At 38.5% G+C, this 22,403-nt stretch overlaps 1 protein-coding gene across 7 annotated transcripts in view; it reads left to right on the top strand.

The window, feature by feature from the left end:
- Positions 1–22,403, top strand: part of SYNJ1 (synaptojanin 1) — a 78,773-nt gene that overhangs the window by 5,322 nt on the left and 51,048 nt on the right. For all 7 annotated transcript variants that reach the window (XM_081071226.1, XM_081071224.1, XM_081071225.1 and 4 more), the window contains exons 3-6: positions 11,933–12,019; positions 13,542–13,809; positions 17,003–17,228; positions 18,125–18,208. In XM_081071226.1, coding sequence (XP_080927352.1) covers positions 11,933–12,019; positions 13,542–13,809; positions 17,003–17,228; positions 18,125–18,208 — 665 coding nt within the window. The remainder of the gene's footprint in view (positions 1–11,932; positions 12,020–13,541; positions 13,810–17,002; positions 17,229–18,124; positions 18,209–22,403) is intronic.

The following is a 22,403-nucleotide window of genomic DNA, read 5'->3' as shown; positions in this document are numbered from 1 at the left end:
AATTGGCTTTAAAAAGACTTTAAATGGAAAATAATTTCATTATTGATTTCTTTTATTGAATGTATTATTAAAAAACCTGAAACATTCTTATCCTTAGATAAGTTAATATGTGTTTTCATGTGTACCCATTTTTAATGTTATTCATTTTTGAAAATAATTATTAGTCCAGAAAAATGTTCAAACTCAAAATTGGATGTGTATGGAGCAGTGGTTCAGTGTAGCAAGTGGATTCTCCATGATTAGTATCTGGACCAGTGCAAGCAGCAAGCGTGATGGCCAGCAAATTATAACACTACATATTTTTTTATTGGAAACTAATTTATTAAGAGACAAAAGAAGACATATATTAATTTTGTGTAGGGTTTAGTTTTCCTGTTCTTTCTACAGTTACAGACACAAAAAGACAGAGGGAGGAGAACAAGTAGCCAGTCAGACAGATACATGCATTAAATTCACAAGCTATCTCATTATTTTTCAACCCATTTTCTGCTTCAGTAAAGGTAAATAATTTATCTTTTACTGCATAATTAAAGAGAAAGTCAACACATTGGAAATGGAGGATGATTCTAAAAACAGAACTTATGGATTACCTGTTTAAAAGACGGGGATGTATGGTGTGTAAATTCCTCTTAAAGTTAGAGCTTTTGCTCTTTTTAAATACCACATGGTAATAAGGATTACTTGCTTTTATATGTCTGGTAGTAAGATTATTTTCAGGCTTTCCAAGTAGCATGATTTGAGTCAAATTAGCAACCAAATCATGTAGTTTAATAGACAGCAAAGCCACGTCACTTAGTTTTACTGTAGGTTGTCCATCTGAGATTGTCTACCTAATTTTTTCTTTTATCATGGAAATATGAGCCATAAAACTATAGGATAGTATACTGGACTTGAGATCTTTGTCACGGAATAGGAATAATAATAGTGCCATTTACTGGAAGCTTCCTCTGCCAGTCGCAACATTAAGCCAGAAGTTTCTAAACTTCATTGTTTCATAGAATCCTTGGTGTCTCATTAAATTTTTCATAGCACCCCAAGGCCACAGTTCTGTTTATTAAATAGGTCCAAACAATAAATATTTCTGTTCTAACAACTTTAGTAGGTATTTGAAAAAAATAATGCAAACAAGTTGAAATTACTTCATTTCCTTTGTAAACAACCACAGTTATTTACTAATGGGATGTGTATGCTTGGTGAGTGTTGGACAGCTTCTCAAACCTTGGACTCAGATTGCACAGTGCCATCCTCATTTCCTGTACTGCATTGATTTTCAAACGGTACTTGCTTAGTATTACAGCAATCACTGAAAACCCAGCTTCAGAAAGATGGAATGTCACCAGAGGGCTATACTGCAATCTAATGTTAAGACTCTGAACTACATCAAGCTAATAGTTTGGGTAGTGATAGTGTCCAGCATACGTCGACTATCTCCATGTTTCCTTCAACTCCGAATATCTGGCAGGTCTCCTGGGAGTTTGTTGACGTGTCATGGAGCATCTCAGTATACTGTTTAGATGTGGCATTAGACATGCTTCATTTCATTTAATTCTGTGGGTTTTGCTTTTATGCGGTTTCACAGATGTGGAAATTTAGGCTTGGAGAGATTAATGGCTCCAATGACATAGTCTTATCATTTGGTCTTTTCTCACTGTAATTATTATTTGTGCTGGTGTGAAGATAGTGGTTATTATTTTGGTGGTTCGAGAATGAAGAGTGAAAAGAAATGCCAGTGGAAGACTAAAGTTAGTAAGAGTGAAATTGGTAGCATTTTCTAATGAGGGAAGTGTCAAACTTGCTGTGTTTTTGCCTATAAACTATTAATATATTGGAGAGGAGACATGGTTTGATTTAGAGTGGTCATTGAAAACAAAAGTTTCTTGCTGGGCCAAGTTAAATGTCAGGTTGTAGAATTTTAAATGACAAGTGTAAGTGATGATGACAAGCAGTGTGCATAGGTTTGTTTTTTGTGGTTGTTTTTTTATTGTCAAATGCTGCCAGTCAGCATGATTGCCCTTTAGTTAAGTTGCAGTATCCTTTCTCTTTTTAAGAAAAAATTTCAAGTGGAGGGAAAAAGGGAACTTAGGCGGAAATGATGAAATTTAGACTTGTTATGTATCACTTTATGTTAGGGTTGCAAAAGTTTATTTTCGTTTTGTAAATAATTTTTGGAATGTTCATATTTAATAGAAATATCTTAAATGTCAACTTCAATATCAACGCTTTAAAAAAAAAATCAACTTCACTCTTCCATTCTGAGCCAGGATGAGCCTGTTAAGGTAGGGCCAAACTAGTAGTTCCTAATGCTTTTATTTTTTTTTTACCACTTAATTTTACTATGAGGAAATAAAAGGTGAAGGCAGCATTTCTCTTTTCTCTCTCACTGAACAGTAAAACGCCGTTTTGTGACTTTTTATTACACGATTTCTCGTCTGTCAGATGTTCAAACCGTGTCCTATAAAATATAACTAGCCCAGAACTATAACAGGATGTTTTCTTCTGACCATGATGGTGTAACAATAACCGGATTTACCCTTCTACCTTAAATAACAGCAACAACAAAACAAATTATATGAAACAGTTTTCAGACATAGCAGAATAAGCAGCACAAGACGCTGATCCCTGAGAGAAGGGAAGCAGATGAGGGGAGCCTTGTGATGACTACCTTGGGAGCTTCCAGGCTGCACCTCCTGAAGGATGAGCCCAAACAAAGCCTGCAGTCTCCCAGAACTGAGGAGACAGAGGAGGGACTTTGGGGGAGCCATGGCAGCTAGAATTCTCAGGGCTGCACAGAGAGCACCAGAAATGTGTAGAGGGTTCCACTCGAGACCTCAGCTGAATACTGATCAGTGCCAATCTGTGAGGAAGCTACCAGAGGCAGGGAAAAAACCACCGGGAAGAAGCAGGAAGAAAAATTCCTGGAGTTCACACAGAGCTGGGAAGAGTTCATGTTCTAAATAACCAGGATGAAGAAATCTTGTTAATACTTGGGGAACTGGATTAATACTCAGAAGGGTATATATATTGCTTCAGTAGTGGGGCAGAGTAGCCTTCAACTAAATGCTGCTCTGGTTCTGCCTGACATTTTAAAAGCAAGACCCAAAGGGATCAAACTGTTTCCAAAAAACTTAACTTTATCCCAGAACAAAGTTTAAGAATATAGGAATAAAAAATATAAAAATACATATATCCAGCATTCAACTCTGTAAAATTCACAATGTCTGGCATTCAATTAAAAATTACCATGCATGAAAAGAAGCAGGAAAATAACACCCCATAATGAGGAGAAAAGTCAATCTGTAGGAGCAGATGCTAAAAGTAATACACAAAGACATTAAAACAGCTATTAAAAATGTGCTCCATATGTTCAGGAAGTAGAAGAAAGAATGAGTATATTAAGGAGAGACATGAAAAAATGTGAAAAGTTCAAACTTGTAGAAGGGAAAAGAACAGTATCTGAAATGAAAAAATACACTGATAGGGGTTAATAGATTAGACACCTGCAGAATAAATGTGATGAATTTGCAATAATAGAAATAACCCAAAATGAAACACAGAAAAAAGACATAAATAAACAGAGCATCCGTGGGCTGTGGGACAAGTTCACATGGCCCAACGTATAAGTGTAATTGGAATCCTAGGAGAAGGGGTTGGGGCAGAGAAATATTTGAAGAAATAACAGCTGATGGTTTTCCAAATGTGATGAAAACTATGAATCCACAGATCGAAGAAGCTACGTAAATGAACCCCAAGCAGAAGAAAACATGAAGTAAACTATGTATATCCAAATACATAATCAAATTGGTTAAAACCAGTGATACAGAGAAAAATCTTAAAAACAGCCCTAGAAGAAAATGATATATGTACAAAAGAGAAAAGATACAAATGGTAAACTTTTCTTTAGAAACAATCCAAGCCAGAGAACATAGAACATATTTTGAAAGTGTAAACCACTGTTGTTCATCTGTAATGTTGCATAATATAAGCACATGCATTCACCTTGGAGTGCATTTCGTAGCTACTGAACTAGTCAAATTGCTCCGAGTAAATTTGGCATTTGGAGAGACTAACTCTTCTTGGTCAGTTGGACACTAATTACCCTTCAGTTCCGGTTGAAAGAATTTATATGTCCTTTAAATTCCTAGATGATCTTGACATAACGAGTCAGTGAAAAGAAAAAATAGGAAAAAAAATACTTCTTATTAAATTATTGGCTTAAACATTAAATATTTCTATAACATATATTGGATGTTATACTTATTAAAATACGCTTCCATTTTATTATTGTCACATATAACTTCTTATATATAAAGTGTATTTACCTGTATAAACTAGCTCTTAGTAGTAAATATTTATTATGGGTTGTGTTTCCTTCTGTTTACTAGTAGACCATAGGATTGCTGTAGTCTGTTGAATCCCTCACTGAAATGTAGTTAGACAAAGTCTTCCTATTCTGTGGACCATGGCGAAGTACAGGCAGGATGAATCTTATAATTAAGTAAATTCTTAGCTGGTTGGTTGTACATGAGTGCTCATCAGCGGTCTGTCCTTGGTCGGCATCAGGAATGTGTCTTTGGCCTGTCTTGTTCATCAATTTCATCATTCTCTTGGAGAATGGGGATAAGTACAGTTATCAGATTTATAGACATTGCGAAGTTGTGTGGGATTGATACAGAGCTGGGTACAATAATTATTTATTTTGGAGGACACAATTGAAATCCATCTTTTTCAAACTGAGATAATGGGCTAGAACCCACAAAATGAAAATGTACTTCCCCTCGCAGCGGATCAGGTTAAGTTTTGTGTCCATTCGTGATCCAGCTGCTATGGCTATAGGCATATTGTGTGCTCTTTGGATCAGGCAGATGACTGAGAAAAGAAGGTGAAAATTACTGTGATTGTCTGGGTTCCCACAGTCCCCCCACCTGTATGGTGGCTACACGACGAGGAAGGGTTGGGATAGATGCTGGGTCGGTCGTCACCTGGATCACTGCATCCCTCCACGCCTGCTCTTCCTTCTTCCTTCTTGTCGCAGTGGACTCCCTCTATCCACCTATACCGGAACCTAAGAATCATCCTCCATGCCTCCTCTCTCACTTCACACATTCACTCCATTACCAAGTCCAGTGAACTCAACTCTTGATTTCATTGAGAATCCATGCAGTTCACCGTTTTAGCTGGTTCTAGCCCAGTCACGCCACTGTAGTCCCTCTCGCAGGCCGTTGCAATAGCCTTCTTAACTGGTCTCCTGCTTCCACTCCCCCTACCCAATCTCCAGACTTTTTAAAAACACAATTTAGTTCATATTCCCTTGCTTACTCTACACTGATTGACCACTGAACTTAAAATCCAAAGTCTTTAAAATGACCTACAGCAAAATCGAGTCCCAGCCTCGCTCTTCAGTCTTACACTGTTTTACTTCTTGGTTTCTGTGTTCCAGCCACACTGGCCTTTTAGTTCTGAATGTACCAAATTCTTAATGGTCTCAGAGTCTTCACATATGCTGTTCCTCTGCTCAAATTTTTATTTTTAAAAATAAACTTATTCACACATGTAGAAAAGTACATAAATCATAAATGTACAACTAGATGAAAAACTACAGTGAGCATACTCATGTTACCACTCCCAGGATGAGAAATAGAACATTATTACTGGCTTTCCAGAAGATTCCCTCATGTTCCTTCTCATTTATTATCTCTGTCGTGATCTACAAAGATAATCACTCTTCCAACTTCTTACATCATAGATTAGTTTTATGTGGTTTTCAACTTAACGTAAATGGAACCATTCTATTGTGTCCAGCTTCCTTCAGTGTTACACATGGGAGATCCTCCAGGTTGTAGCATATTAACAGTAGTTTTTAAATTTTTATTGCTATGTAGCATTCCATTGTGGGAATATTCCAGTATTTGTTCTGTTGACGTTTCCCTGATTTCTAGTTTTTCCTATTATGAATGACACTAGGGTGAACCTCCTTGTAGATGGCTTTTGGTGCACATATGTACACATTTCTGTTGGATATACTCTTAGGAATGGAATTGCTGGATCATAGGATACCTGTATGTTGCCCAGAACATTTTTATCTCCACTTTTCATTTGGCTAACTTCCCATTAATTCTAAAGGTTTCAGTTTAAAGGTTACTTCTACAGGCAGGCCTATTCTAACTACCATCCTCCCCCTACAAACAATTTTACATCAGGTCCTCTTGTTGCAGTCTATTGGCACTCCTTCATAGTACTTAACATAATTAATAATTCTGCATTTGTGTGATTATATAATGCCTGTCTCCCTGCTAGAAGTTATTGGGGCACTGACTTTTTTATTCCTATATTCTTGTACTTGGTAGGCATTCAGTAAATACTTGTTACAACAATGAGTGAAAGGTTATTTTTGTTTTGCATTGTCACCAAGATTGGAGTATTTAGTTTATATAGAACATACTATAATTTGGATTGTTTAATGTCTTTCAGCTGGATTTTTAGTTATTTAATTATACAAAGAAAACCTTTTCCTTGTAAAATAATATTTCTCTTTATGTATGATGAAATGCAGAGGCTTTACTGCCAGCTAGTTACATGCTCCTGGATGAATCACCTAACCTCTAGCGTTTTCCTTCTGAAAATGAGTAGCTTGGATTGCATGATCTCAAGGATCCTCTGACTAGAGGCCCTCTGGTTCTACCCCAAAGTGCTGCCTACATGCAAATCAGCTGACCACAAACCCGTGCTGCATGTAACCACAGGCAAATTGTGATTCTAGGAAGAGCAGACTAATTTGTAACCCCGTTTTCACATTCTTACTGACTTTCTTTAGCTTGGTCTTCTGTATCAGCTAAGAAAGACAGGCTGTTCCCTATCTGGGAGGTCTGAGCCGCAGCAGAATGTTGCCATTAGAGAGCAGGGTCTTCTTTGGGCAGCTTAATGATTAGTTTGAATTACTGTAATTTATCAGAAGTTAGAGAATCACATTTAAATTTAATCTTCAACATCACATTTAAGTTCAAAACAATTTTGTTTCTTTTCATTCAGATGGAGTTAGCAATGCACGTGTGATCACCGTGTTACAATTATTCTGTTTAATAAGCCTCTGTTTTAGAGTCACAGCTCATGAAAATCAAGAAATATGTGTATGATTATGTTTTATCTGAATTCCTATAGTTGGATCTTGTACTTCATTATTTGCCTTAAATTCTAATTTGAGAAGGGAGAGTGTAACACCAACAATGCTGGATAATGTCGGTTATGTCCTATGTCATAGTGCTAGAAAAGAAAGCCACTCCAGCAAAAAAGGATGTCAAATACTGTGATAGAGAACAATTGATGTATTTATACTCTGAGTGTTTTTTTATAGGTTATAAATAGATCATCTCTACAGCTTCAATTTTCATTACTTCCTCATAGCTAAAATAGCAAACGTAGGTTAGGCCTGCCTACGGTCATGAATTTGTTCAGTTAAAAGAACTTTGAAAACATGCACTGAGCTAAAATAATGAATGAGTCAAGTTATCGAAATTAAGTTGTAGGATATTATGACTTCATGGTTTTATATCGCTTTGACTATTTCTTAACCTCTTCTGTCATGAGCAAAGGTGAGCTCATTTTCCAAGGATAGTTTCAACAGAGTAGACTATTACAACTAAGTAATTTAGGATCAATGTAAAGAAAACATTGTGACAGAATACAGCAGTATTTACCCTTCCTGGAGTCCCCAGTCTGGAATTGTCAAGCCTTCTTCTTTCCCAATTTATTATATATTTATTTTTTGGTGAATATGTGATAGCCTTGGGGAGAGTACGCTATCGGGCCATGCTAAGGACTTATTGTTCCCTTTTGAGTTATAAAGTTCAGATACCCATTGAGCTTTTGACGAATTTACCGCTGCTCCAGGATGATTGGAGGAAAGTTCCTCTCTGATCACTTAGAATTCCAGTAGCCGCAGTTCTCTCACTGACTAGACAGAGTTATCCTGTCTCCTCTCCTTTGAAATTTATCCAGTATCCCAAAGAATGTTGTCGGAATAAATTTTTTTTATCATTTTATTTTGAGAAGTAGCAAACAGGCATCAAAGAAGAGTGGACAGTGTCGCTGACTCCCCTGAATTTGTCACCCAGACTCCATGATGGACAGCTCATGGACCCTTGTGTTTCTCTGTATCCCTGTCCACTCTCTGCCCCTCTCTGCTTATTTGAAGTAAATCTCAGACATCATGTAATTTCATCCATAGATATTTGTATGAGAATAAATGTTTATAGCACATACTTTATTTTGCTTCAAGTTCTATTCTATGACCTTATTCATATTCATATATTCACTAGGAGTAGAATCAGAGGGCCTTCAAATTATTAGTTCCAATGATGTGAAGATATGTTTTAAAATATAGCGATAATTGCAGATTTGATATATAAAATAGCTTTGTGTTCTCAGGAAATGTTTGTTCACATTAGCTTGAAAACTCAAGAAAAGATTTAAGGCATGAATGAAAGATAGTGTTGATTGTGACACGGGAAGAAGAGTTTTCCTCTTTAAAGTAAGCTATTAAGGGAGTTGGGTACTATTTATTCCTGAGGTATTACGGAAATAACTTCAGAAGTTGGGCTTTACCTTAGTTTAGGTGTTTAACGGGTAACCTAAGGTACAGACCTCTTTACCTTAGTTGAACTGCTAAAGATCTTGATTGGCTCAGAATTACTCCTAAAACAAAGGTCTTCTTGGACATTCATACCTACTTGTGGTTAGAAATCAGCTACAAGTAAAAAGAGAGGTTTGTTTCTCCTGCCATCTTGTTTGTTTAATAACACCAACACAAACAGGAGGGAAAAAAATACAAATGCCTTTACAAAAAGCAGTCTATTCCTCTCATTGAAAGCACAGTAGATACCTTGAAAGACTACACTTCTGTATCACCATGTCCCCTGAACTTTCATTTCCGCTCATTGTTTTACTGTGTTTTCCTGTGAGCTTTCCGCATACGCTACCACTTAATAAACTCCACCAGTCTGTCTGATGGTTTCTTAAGCCCAGATTCAGTTTATGTATCTTGGCAGGAATATTTCAGATGTGGTGCTGGGTTCTTCCATTGTGTCCTGTCTGGGCACACACAGACTTGTCCCATTCCTGTTGGTATTCACTTCGATAGCCTGGTTGAGTTGGTATCTGTGAGGCCTCTGGCAGACTGTTTTCCTTTATAATTGATGTATGTTTTGAGGGGAGGAACTTTGAGACTAGGTAAATATCCCATTCCTCATCAAACTTTCAAGTTACAGGCTTATTCAGTGGATGATATTCTGTCACTCTTATAATTTATTTTGATGCTTGAATTGTCCCCGATTTCTCCTACAGAAGTCCCTTCAAGCTGGCTTCTGTATTTTTGTGACATGTCTCCATTATTTTGTGAATGTTCCTGCCCTCGGCCTGGAATCAGCCATTTCTCCCTGGTGTCCTCCTTCCTTCTGGTGGAGAATGGTATGAGAATGTAAGGTCTGGGTGCTAGGTGTGCTGATTGCTTCTGGAGTATTGCCGACCCCAGGTCCTGTCAGTGGGTAGAGCTAAGGAGAATATGTAAGTCTGTATGAATATGTATACAGTTATACACACCCATTTATATCTATGTCTTTTTGTCTGTCTATCTAGAACACTGTGGGTTCAAGCTGGTAACTCCAGTACCAGTCAACACTGCAGTGTCCATCCTGGTTTTCTGTCTCTCCGTGTTTGCACTCCCCTGTCTGACAGTGGGAAACCTGGCTCCCATTTGGGCTGGTCCTTCTCCCGTGTGCTCAGCCGCTCTCCTGTTGCCACTGCAGCCTCCTTCACCACACGGTGCCCTCCTCAGCCCCCTGGGGCTCTAGCAAGCTGCCCACCTTCCCTCCAGTGCACCCTGCCCCCCAGCACCCTTCTCAAGCTCCAACACGCCATGCCAGGCAGCTCCCGAGACCCCTCGGGGGCACCACCTCCTCATCCCACTCAGACCCACTCAGTGGCTCAGGCCAGCCCGCCCCTCCTGCCAAGTGGCTGCTCCCTTTCCCCGCCACTGGCTTCAAGTCCATGCCCAGGGCATCCTTCTTATTCTGCCTGGGCTCTGACAGCCTGCAAAGGACCGCCCTCTGTTCTACCCCAAACCTTTGAAGCATATGTGGAAGAATAGGAAAACGTTTACAGCCCTTGACATAAGTAGTATGTAGGAAAACACGTGTCTAGATTTTCTCTTACGAAATTGGAAGTGTCTGGAGTTAAGAGTGCACGTGGCTGTGAATTCACTCACCGATTCATTGAACATACAATTAGGGAACTGCCGAGTGCCGGGCACTGAACTGGGCCCCGAGGCATGAGGCAGTGAACTAGACAGCCCCTTCCTTCCGTCCTGAAGCTGCTTTCTCTGACTCTGGCTGTCAGAGAAAGAGTGGATAGTCTGAAAAGAGTGGAAGCAGGCAGGGCAAGTGAGATGATCTATAGAATCCCACGGAAGGGCTCTTGAGGCAAAGGGAAAGATTTCTAATGCCAGGTACTAGGGAGGATTGTGCAAAGCAGTAGGCTGAGAAGATAGCCCCTTTGTTGGCAATAAAGACTGACAAGAAGTGGGAAGGCCAGGAGGATCTGCTTACATGCTTTGCTGATGTGGAACACAGCCCATTATGTACTGCACTTCTGTACCGTAGATGAATGAGGAAAGGGAAAAGGGAAAAGGGAACAAGGAGTGAACCAGTCAGCCAATAGGTGAGTTGCGGAGTGAGAGTGGAAGAGGGAGGGCAGCAGGGAAGGAAAGAAATTGGAAAGGACAGAATGAGAATCTAGATTTGCAGACTTGAGAATGTGCACTTTGTCGTTGTCCGTTGAGATACTAGCTATGGTTTATATTTCTTTGGTTCATTGTCAGATTTTTACTAAGTGTATCTGGTGATAACTAGGAAGATTTCTTTTTCCCTTAAAGTTTCAGGATTTGTTTTGTTTTTTCTTAATAGAACAATCACAGTAGTCTGCCTTAGGGAAATGATTCTTTGGGCTATATTCATTAGCAAGATAACATTAATTTTATAGCGTAAAAAATAAGACAAAGGCCAGACTAAGACTTCCTGTTCCTGTGCTAATAAACGTTGTAGTCATTAGCTTTCATTATTTAAATGTTTTGTTAGTCTTCTATGTGTCAACCACTAATCTCAGTGTCAGGGATAAAAGGATGAATAGGACAGCGTTGCTGCCTTCAGGAAACAGGCTGGCTTATGGGAAAGACAGGTGATGAATGAGCACATACAAACTGTTTTGGCAACATGAAGAAGGAGCTCTGAAAGCACTGTGCTGGAGAAGTAAAGAAAGCCTTCCAGATAGTCACCTTCTACCTGTGTTTTTATAAGTGGAATAGAATTTTGCCAAGAGGCAAAGGTTGGGTAGGGCCTTGCAGACAGAAGGCTAGATTGCTGTGCAAAGGCACACAAATGTAAAAGAGCGTGTTTGGGCAATAGTCAAAGTTTAATGTAATTAAAGCATAGGATGCAAGGAGTGGATGGAAGCAGTGGGTAATAAAAAATGAAACAGAGTATGTCGAGGCGATATTCTAAAGGATTCCTTGTTAGGGAGTTGGGTGTTGTCCTGTAGGGGATATCATAACGCAGTGTGGCTGGTACTGGTAGGAAAAGTAGGCAAACAGATCGATGAGGGAGAGAAGAAAATTCAAAAACAACCCCCAGAACATAGGAATAGTATTAAAGGTGGTACTTCAGATAAGTGGGGGAGGATGGATTAATAGATAGGGCCAGAACAATTAGTTAACTCTTTGGGAAGAACAATTAAGTTACCAGTTTGGGAAAATATTTTATGTAATACATTTATGTTAAGAATATCAGATTTAGATTTAGAAATTTTTGGTTGAAACTCCATCTTTATAGCTAAGTAGAACCTGATGTTCCGGGTCATATTTCTTACCCTACACCTTTTTTTTTTATAGCATCTGCAGAAAAAGAGGCAATCAAGGGTACATACTCCAAAGTCTTGGATGCGTATGGACTCTTAGGTGTCTTACGATTAAATCTTGGTAAGTTTATTGTCAATGCAATTAATCCGTTTTTCATTTCTATTTTTGTAAGTCTACAGATTTGAAAGAGATTGCTTATACATCATTTCAGACTCCACATTTGAGCTATAAGTGTGGTAACATCTTTTAAACCCTGCTTAAGCTAACTTTGGGACAATGTTTGTTGACCAAAAAGGCATGCTGCACGCTCAAGGTCTTGCGATTTTAAGTTCCAGAGTCAGTGAACACTTGAAGAGATTGGTACCAATTGTCCAAAGAGAAAATCAGGGAATTGCCTTCTTACTTTGTTCCGGTGCATTTAGGAAAAGATGTCTTAGTGGGAACCACACTGATTTCCCTGGTTTATAGTGGAAAGGACATCTGTTTTGTATTCAGAAGGTCTCAGTTTGAGTCTGTCTCTGCCACTTAATGTCACCATGGGCTGCAAAGTAACTTTTGTGGTTACCAGTTGATTGTCTGTAATAGTGTGACTGAAATGGTACTATTCCATGAACTGTTTTGTTATTGGTCTGTGCAGAGAGGAGGAGCGTGCACCATCGTGCATGTCAACATATGGCTTCTTTCACTAATAAAGTTGTACTATGAAAAAAAAATCAACTAAACCAGTAGTGAATTGAGTGATGTAGTTGATTTCCATTCTGGAACAAGCATCTTTTCTCATTGTACGCTGGTAACATTTCATGGAACATACTTTGAGGAGAACTGGTCTTTAAAATGGAGATTTGCCTTTTGTTAGGAATTTCTCACGTGCACCCAGGTGCTTACCTAATACTGTCTTAGGTATTATAATAATATTTTCTTAATAATAATGTCTTAATCTGCATAGCCCAGTAAGATTTGTTTTAGTCCTGTTTTATAGGGAGGCTGTCTCAGTCTGGTTATGTTAACACACTGAAGTTGGTCTAGATAATAAGTAGGGGAGCCAAGACTCAGGGCCACCTCTGCCTATATCACAGCCCATATTCGAGCACACTCTTGCTGAATTCCACCTTCATGATAATTTCATAGGATTTTTGTCAAAATTAGATGAAAGAGCTCTATGAAAGTTTCTGTAAACTAAATTGCTTTATAAATTGTTACCAAGGACTCGCTGCCCATATATCATCATCATGATCAGTTCACATTTTATACCATTTTTTCAACTTTACTATTTACAGAGAACTCTCACATTCATTATCTTATCTGAAGTTCCTAACAAACATAAAGGAAAGGTAGGGAAGACAACACTTTTTTTCTTTTCTGCATAAATCTTGTATACCCTCAGATTAAGTAGGAGAATAGTTTCATAAATGTGAGATTATTCTGCTAATGTTTAAATGTTTCATTATACTAAATGTATTTAAACAAGGATTTTTCCCCAATTTTTGCCAAAATCTAGTTGTAAAACACGTCAGTGATAAGTTTAAAATAACCAGGATATCAGATTTAAAATGATGGAGACAGGAAAAAAGGTTGGAAGAAACTTTGAATCGCTTGAAAAGCATTGGAACTTTTCATCCAATTAAATATTTGGTTTTTGCAGGTGATACCATGTTGCATTATCTGGTCCTAGTCACTGGATGTATGTCTGTTGGGAAAATTCAAGAATCTGAAGTTTTCCGAGTTACTTCTACTGAGTTTATGTCCCTACGCGTTGATTCTTCAGATGAGGATCGCATTTCAGAAGTGCGAAAAGTTTTGAATTCAGGAAACTTTTATTTTGCATGGTCCGCATCGGGGGTCAGCTTAGATCTGAGTCTTAACGCGCATCGCAGCGTGCAGGAGCACACGACTGATAATAGATTCTTCTGGTGAGTCTGCCAATTCTCTTTGTAATCATGTACTGTGCAGTGGCTTGGTGAATTGGGGCAGAGTATGTTCAGCAGCTGTTTCCCGAGATAGCAGGGATGGGCATTACCGACCGAGCTCATCGCTCACTCTTCCTGCTTCAGAATCCTCAGCGGAGCGAAGCAGGCCTCCCCTGTCAGCTTCTTGAAGTGGTCGTGTTACATGCAGCCCATTTGCTCTCCCGGATCTCGACTGACCTTTCATTTCCAAAATATATTTAAAATCTTTATTTTAAAATTAGGAATGAATTAGTTGTAATAGAATTGGGTTACTTGTATTTACTGTCCTTAGTTTTGGGATGTTGTCTGGCAGTATTGCCTTTCTAAGCCAACATTTCCATATTATTTTCAATTTTAAGGTTGTAAGTAGATGATTTTGATTCAAGAGCAACAGGCAGTGAAGGAATAGTATGCTGGGATAAAGTTCAGTACTATAATAAAATAAGACAAAAGTAAGTAGCTGTGATCCAGTCCCTTATATGCATAATGTCCTGTGTTGTAAGTGCACAAACGGCAAGCAGAACACGTGACCATCATTAGTATTGCTTTATTGGAGCGGACCCAGTTTTTAGTACAGTGGTTTTCTTATCCACAGCCAGTAGCGATGTTGACTTTTTTCCCCTTAATACCAGGCACAAACTACATGTCATTATATTTGCGTATGTTATAAGGCCAAAGTCCAAGACTCTGCTCTCGGCCTCCCTCAGTAGTTCAGATTCAACCTGTTCCCTCCTGTATATTTTCTCTTCCTTACACTTTCTCCACTTGTAAAGTGCTTGAGTAGCATATTCAGGTTGGACCCATTTGCCCTGGTTGTCAGAGGGCCCAAAGTCAACAACAGCCTCAGGATAGAAAACTAACTTGAGAGCAACAGCTTGGTCACCTTGTAGCTCATCTAGAAGTTTCTTGACCCAGAGTAGTGGCATGGGAGAGGAAAGAGGCCAGAATGGACAACAGCTTCAGAGCCCTGGAGTCAGAGACTTGGAGCCTAGCAAAGGAGGAGGTGATGGGAAGGGGAAAAGAGGGCAGGGGAAGGGAAGGGAGGGGAGAGTTGATAGGGCAGCCGAGAGGACAGGGTCCTGTCTGCTCCCATCAGCCCTGCACTTTCTCTGATGGAAGAGACATTGAAGTCCTGAGAAATGGTAAAGGCCTTGCCGCTGGGCTGAGGGCAGCTGTCTGGACTTTTCCCCACCCCTGCTCATTCTTACCCCGCAGTCCTCAGATTGAGAGAAATGTTTTCCTTCCTTAATTAGAAGTCCAAGCAGGTACAGATACATTGAGCAGCAACCAAGCACATTTGCTAAGCTTAATCAATAGGAATAATTTCATTTATCTTCTTATTCAGTTAAGGGTAACTGTAAATCACAGATTGAAGGGGTTTATCCAGTAGTTTATCCAGAGGTGGGGCAGATGTAGATAACACATTGAGGGGCTTACCGGTCGGAACCACGTTAAACAAAGAGGGGGCCAAAACACCAAAGGTAAGTTTTGCTATTTTACACTGTTTACAGTTTTGCTAAGGGTTGGCATTCTTGAGCTTCACTTTGCGTAGAAAAATGAAAGCTTTAAGAATTCATATTCATTACACATACCCTTGCAGCTTAGTAGAAATATTTTCCAGGATACTGCCAAGTAAGTTTTGTAGCCAGAGTGGCAAATACCTATCACAAAACCCATGTAGTTTTACTCCATTGGAGCTGTTGCCAGTCAAGTTGTTCATAAATTTAAATAGAATTAAAACAGCAACATATTGACAGCAAATAAAAATGAAAACTGACAGCAGAGGGAGAAACTCTACCTGAAAAACTGCATAGAATTCCACCTACTTCTATTTAAATGGGGACAAGCAAGTCTCTCATACCTGTGCTGTGATATGGAACTCACTGTGGTTGGTGTCTGGATACACTTGGTCACAATCCGTTAGAGCTTTGCTGCAGATCAATATCGGTAATAGTAAAGTATGGAAGCTTAAGTCATAGTTTAAAAATACTTAATGGTCATTGGATTTCATGTTACTCCAGTACGAATTTCACCACTTAGTGTTACACCCTAGTATATTTTCTTGAATGGATAAGAAGGGATGGGGTTATAGGTGGTTTACCGGAACTTCACATGACCAGCATCTGTTTTGTTTCTTCTGCAGCCTAAATCCTGAAGAGGAGGGGCTTGGGGACTACTGCTCTAGCAGTATTGTTGTATATTATTGATGTTAATGACTGTGAGGCTTCAAGAAAATGCTGTTACTTTTTTTTAAATCCCTTTAAGACGGCAAGATAGGACAGAACACTTAAAGATTTCCACATAATATAGAGAATTTTAAAACTCAGAGAACCAAGTTTCAATATTATAAAAAATCCACTTTTGTAAGGCACCTTATCTGAAAATACCAGATAGAAAGTTTTTCTGCAAAGCATTATATTTTTCTTGGTGGTAGGTTGGTTAGGAGCCTCCACATGTATTCTTTGGAGGACTAAGTGTGTGGTAGAGACCCCCGAGGAGGTGATGAGCAGGATGAGAAGACGGCCAACCTGTCAAGACTTCAGCCCCCATCTCTGCTTTAGCCATAGTGACTCTGCTTTTATGTTTCCATATTTCCTAATCATTGTGTTTCTACATATGTGAATAAAACATTTTGCCCTGAAAAAGTTTGGAAACCAGGCCCCATCTATTAAACTAGAATGCTAAAAGTATTTGGAGTAATGGAAAACTCTAGGCATGCCTTAATACACTAGCCCGGAACCTGCCTGGCTATTTAAAATTAAATTAATTAAAATAGAGCCTTGTAAAAGTCAAGCCTTAAAAGGAGAGCTTTATAAAGTGGGGTGAGGATATGTGTATGTAATACTTTTGGGAAAAGTTAGATTTATAAATACATTATATAAAAAGACAACAGGAAAAAAAAGACAATAGAAATGGGGCACAGCTATTAAAAACATACATAATATGCTGCTTTTCTATGGATCGTAGATCACAAGCCCAAGGATCTCATTTTATAGTGCTATGTTCTGATGCCTAGCTTAGTAAATTAATTGACTTATTTTGGGTAACTTTTCATATACTAGCATTAAATTAATGTTCCAGGAGCACCATTGTAAAATTTGTCCTGTGTGTTATCTAGTACTCAATAAGCCAATGCAGTTCTTTCTTTTTCTGTTAGGAATCAGTCTTTGCACTTGCATCTCAAGCACTATGGTGTGAACTGTGACGACTGGTTATTACGCCTCATGTGTGGGGGAGTAGAAATCAGAACAATTTATGCTGCTCATAAACAGGCCAAGGCTTGCCTCATTTCCAGACTAAGCTGTGAACGAGCTGGGACCAGATTTAATGTCCGGGGAACAAACGATGATGGTCACGTCGCTAACTTTGTAGAAACAGAACAGGTATATAGGGTTTTATTTTGCTTAATTCACGTATGAGATGAGAGGCACAGAAAATCATAGAATAACAGACTTTGACTCAGAACTCATTTTGACATCTGTAATGTCATTCTTCTGGTTGTTCTCGGCTACTTACCGGCCTTCGGAAAGGCTGCCCTGAAACAAGCTTACTCAGGTATGGCTCTTCAGGAGTAAGATTTGCCATAATCACTGTGGCACATCAGTGCCTGGGTTTTGGTATTAAATTAAAAATCCTCAGTTACAGAGCTAGACAACTTAAGTGTTTTTTTGTGACATAAAGTCAAACCTAACTTTTAAATATAGCTATATGTACCATCTGAAAGTTATATTTTTGGCTATGAAACTATGTAGTTGTAAATTTAGGCCATGCGCCCAGCCCAACTCAGATCTTCAGATTAGTTTTAAACCGACTCTGGATGGTGAACACAATGCAATATATAGATGATTTATTATAGAAATGTGCACTTGAAACCTATGTGATTTTACTAACCAGTGTCACTCCAATAAATTTAATAAAGATTAAAAATATATATATTAAACTGAAAAAAAATTAAATGAAGATATAAAGGTATATGTATAAAATATTGAGATTTAAAAGTTGTGATTCTTATCACAACTTCTTATCACAGCTTCTATTTTTATTTTCCCGGCTAATATATACAAAATACATATACAGAGTTATCACTGAAAAAAAATCAAACGTATTTAATGGCCTATTTTGGGTCTTTTGTTCAGATACTTTGTATATGAGAGCTGGGTCATAAGATATAGCCAGTGTGCCACAGATGTTAGTAAATTTGTCTTCTAATGTAAAGGTAACATTATGTTATAATATTACCCTTCTGTGGAAATACGTTTTACACTGTTTTTCTCCATAGGTGGTATACTTAGATGACTCTGTTTCTTCCTTCATACAAATTCGGGGGTCTGTTCCATTGTTCTGGGAGCAACCAGGGTTGCAGGTAGGTGTTTGACTTTCAGGTGTTTTTCGTGTTTTGTTTTTTTTTCTCTCTTGAAAATTTCCAGATTTCTAAATTTTCAGGATAGTTTATTAGTTCATTGAATAGTTCTATTATTTAATCTAATCACATTAGCTAGATTCTTAAATGAGGCTCTAAGTACAGAGTTCTTGGAATTGTCTTAGGTGGTTTTTTTCCTTTAATGTTCTTTCAAATATCCATACAAATTAAGCTGCTGTGTTTAATAGTAAAATTTTGATGTTTTCATAGTACATTGATTTTCAAAGTATTTCCATATTACTATCTCAGTATCTTAATATATAACAATTTAGTTTCTGCAGGCAGAAAAATGTAGTAGTCAAATCAGAGCTTCTGAAACCAGACTTCCCAGTTTGCATCCTTACTCTCCCACTACCAGCTGTGTGATCACGTGCAGGTGATTGAACTTTCCGGTGTCACAGTTTTCTTATCTGTAAAATGGGAATAATAATATTAGTAGTACATACTTCTTCGGTACTTGTAAGGATGAAATGAAAAGTACTTAGAATCATGGGCCGGCCCGGTGGCTCAGGCTGTTGGAGCTCCATGCTCCTAACTCCGAAGGCTGCCAGTTCGATTCCCACATGTGCCAGTGGGCTCTCAACCACAAGGTTGCGGGTTCTATTCCTCAAGTCCCACCAAGGGATGGGGGCTCTGCCCCCTGCAACTAAGATTGAACACAGCCCCTTGAGCTGAGCTGCCTCCCGGATGGCTCAGTTGGTTGGAGCGCGTCCTCCTAACTACAAGGTTGCCGGTTTGACTCCCGCAAGGGATGGTGGGCTGCGCCCTCTGCAACTAGCAATGGCAACTGGACCTGGAGCTGAGCTGTGCCCTCCACAACTACGACTGAAAGGACAACTTGACTTGGAAAAAAGGCCTGGAAGTACACACTGTTCCCCAATAAAGTCCTGTTCCTCTTCCCCAATAAAATCTTTAAAAAAAAGAAAGAAAGAAAGAAAGAGAACATCATTAAAAAAAAAAGTACTTAGAATCATGCCTGGCACCCATGGTCAGCACTGTATAAGGGTTAATTACTGTTGTTATTAACGATACATCTACTGAAATTTTGCTTTGTAATTTGTAGTGATCTGTCATCTTGAATATGTTCTCTGACTTGCTTTCTGATCTTTTTTTAAAAACTTTCCTTTGTTGATATAAATGTCTAATCTTTAAAATAGAAGACTTTTTTTTTCACGCATGCTCATAATATTGGATTGCCCATAATAGTGTGATTTTGCATTTTATTTTTATTCAAAAGTCTTTAGTACTTAAACAGTAAGTTATATTCAGTTTAGGCTTCTAGTATATACTTCTAGTTTAATAAATTTCCTGCCTCAGTTTGGAGTACTGAGAAAATGGGCAGAAAAAAATCTTGTCTCTTTTTAGTTCACAGATGGATTTCTCTTACACAATAACCATAGGATGGTTATTGTGGAAAAAAATTGCAGACCACTTGAACCTTTTCAATAATGTAGTTTATTCAAGATAGGCCTAGAATTAACAAGGATTAACACTTGTACTGCTTTGCAAAAAATTCTTGAGATTTTGTCAAGACCGGTCTGACTTGTGTGAGTTTTATCTTTGGCATCTGAGGGTAACTTAAGTAGCTGTTTCTCTCCCCAAGTCTCATGGGAAAGGATCCCATCCCCATGCCACTTCTAACGAAGCTTTGTGATCAGAGAATTGTGTTTGGAGTATTTGCTTTAAGAATTCTTAAAGCCTGCTTTCAAGCAGGGCGATTGCTTTTGCTTTGGAGACAGGCTAGTGTTAAGACAGCCTAATAACATACTTACAGGCCCTCTGTTATACTGCTTTCTGTGTTATTTTATTAAGAAGTTCAGAATTGCAGTATCTGATTATTCGATAAGGTTGAATCCTGAGTAGTTACATTGAGGGATCCTCTTTGGGTGGGACTTCCTTCCTGCTTCCTTCTGTGTTCTGTGGCAGGCCTGCCACACAGATAGTCTGGCTGGCTATTGTCATGTGATTATGGACTGAAAACTACAGATTTTTCAGTCATGCCTTTCTTGATGGAGAAAGTAATATTTGAGACAGCAAGACAGTATAGCGATTCTGCTTAACGGTCATTGAGCTGGCCTGATGTTGTTGCATGGGGTTGAGGATTGGGTCAGTGGTTCTCAATTATTTAGCTTAGTAGTTTTGAAAGTCAGCCTTTCTTTGAATAGGAACGGATTAGTTTCATGAGTATCTTTTATCATTTCCCCCACCACTCTAAAAGAGTAGGTAATAGAGGGATGAAACCATGTAATTGATTTTTTCAACTGAAAAATAGATATGATTTTTACAAATGAAAATAATAAGTCCAAAAATTAATTTTCTCATTGAAGACAAACAAGGACTTTTGACTCAGAGTTGTTATAAATGGTTGTTAGGTACTGTGTGTATTCTGGGGACTGAAAAGTGTTTTAGGGGGTCCTTGGAATTAGTGAGATGTCCCACTTCAGAAGTCATAGACAGAAAATCCTTAGGTACTTATCTCCTGTTTTACCTCTTATCCTCTGTGATTAGTTCCTCTAAGGTTTTTTTAATGGAAACATTTTACAGTAATCATCTGACGTGACTTTGAAACATAGATTCATGGCCTCAACTTCACATCAGCTGAAATAGAACCTTTTGGAATGGGGCCAGGAATCTGCATTTTTTAAACAAAGTTCCCTTCCAGTCAAATTTGAGAATTTCTGTCGTACAGGATCCTCCTGTAATGACCTTGAAGCATACGCAGCCCTTTCTGCTCCAGCAGCCGATCCTGAGCAAGCAAAAGCTTCCCTGTGACACTTAGCCCCAACATTCTCCCAGGCATTCTCCCTTTTTTTTTGAGACCCACAGGACACCTACTACATAAGGCCACTCTACTAATACTGGGAGGCATAGCAGCCCTACCTAATACATAGAAACAAATGTCAGCCAAAATAGGGAGACAAAGAAACATGTCCCAAATAAAAGAACTGAACAAAACTCCAGAAAAAGATCTAAATGAAATGGAGACAAGCAATCTACCAGATGCAGAGTTCCAAACACTGGTTTGGTTCTCTTCAACAAAGAGAAAGGAAATATAAAAAATGGAGATAGAAAACATGAAAAAGAACCTGTCAGAAATAAAGAATGCAATAACTGAAATGAAGAGTACATTAGAGTGAATCAACAGTAGATTAGATGAAACAGAGGATCAAATCAGCAATTTAGAAGATAAGGTAGCAAAAAAACACCCAATCAGAACAGCAACGAAAAAAGAGTCCAGAAAAATGAGGAGAGTTTAAGAGACCTCTGGGACAGCATCAAGCGTACTAACATTCACATCACAGGGATACCAGAAGGAGAACAAGGAATTGAAAACCTATTTGAAAATATAATAACTGAAAACTTCCCTAACCTGGTGAAGGAAATAAACATACAAGCCCAGGAAGTGAAGAGTCCCAAACAAGCTGAACCCTAAGAAACCCATGCCAAGACACAACATAATTAAAATGCCAAATGTTAAAGACAAAGAGTCTTAAAAGCAGCAAGAGAAAAGCAGTTACTGTGTTTCCCCCGAAAATAAGACCCAGCTGGACAATCAGCTCTAATGCGTCTTTTGGAGCAAAAATTAATATAAGACCAGTATTATGTTATATTATACCTGGTGTTATGTTATATAAGATTTGGTCTTATAATAAAATAAGACCAGGTTTCTTATATTAGTTTTTGCTCCAAAAGATGCATTAGAGCTGATTGTCCAGCTAGGTCTTATTTTCGGGGAAACACGGTAGTTACCTACAAAGGAACTCCCATAAGACTGACAGCTGATTTCTCAACAAAAACTTTGCACACCAGATAGGATTGGCACAAAATATTCCAAGTGATGTAAAGCAGGGACCAACAACCAAGATTACTCTACCCAGCAAAGTTATCAGTTTAAATTGAAGGACAGATAAAGAGCTTTCCAGACAAGAAAAAGCTAAAGGAGTTCATCACCACCAAACGAGTATTATAAGGAATGTTAGAGGGACTTCTTTAAGACGGGGCAAAAAAAAATCAAAATTATGAATAATAAAATGACAAGAGCTACATACTTATCAGCAATTACTTTCAATGTAAATGGATTAAATGCTCCAATCAAAATGTAGGGTGACTGGGGGTGGCCAGGTGGCTCAGTTGGTTA

This window comes from Rhinolophus hipposideros (assembly GCF_964194185.1).
Source record: "Rhinolophus hipposideros genome assembly, chromosome: 2".
Classification (NCBI taxonomy): domain Eukaryota; kingdom Metazoa; phylum Chordata; class Mammalia; order Chiroptera; family Rhinolophidae; genus Rhinolophus; species Rhinolophus hipposideros.
The sequence above is the reverse complement of the archived record's forward strand: the minus strand, read 5'-3'. Positions and strand labels throughout refer to the sequence as shown.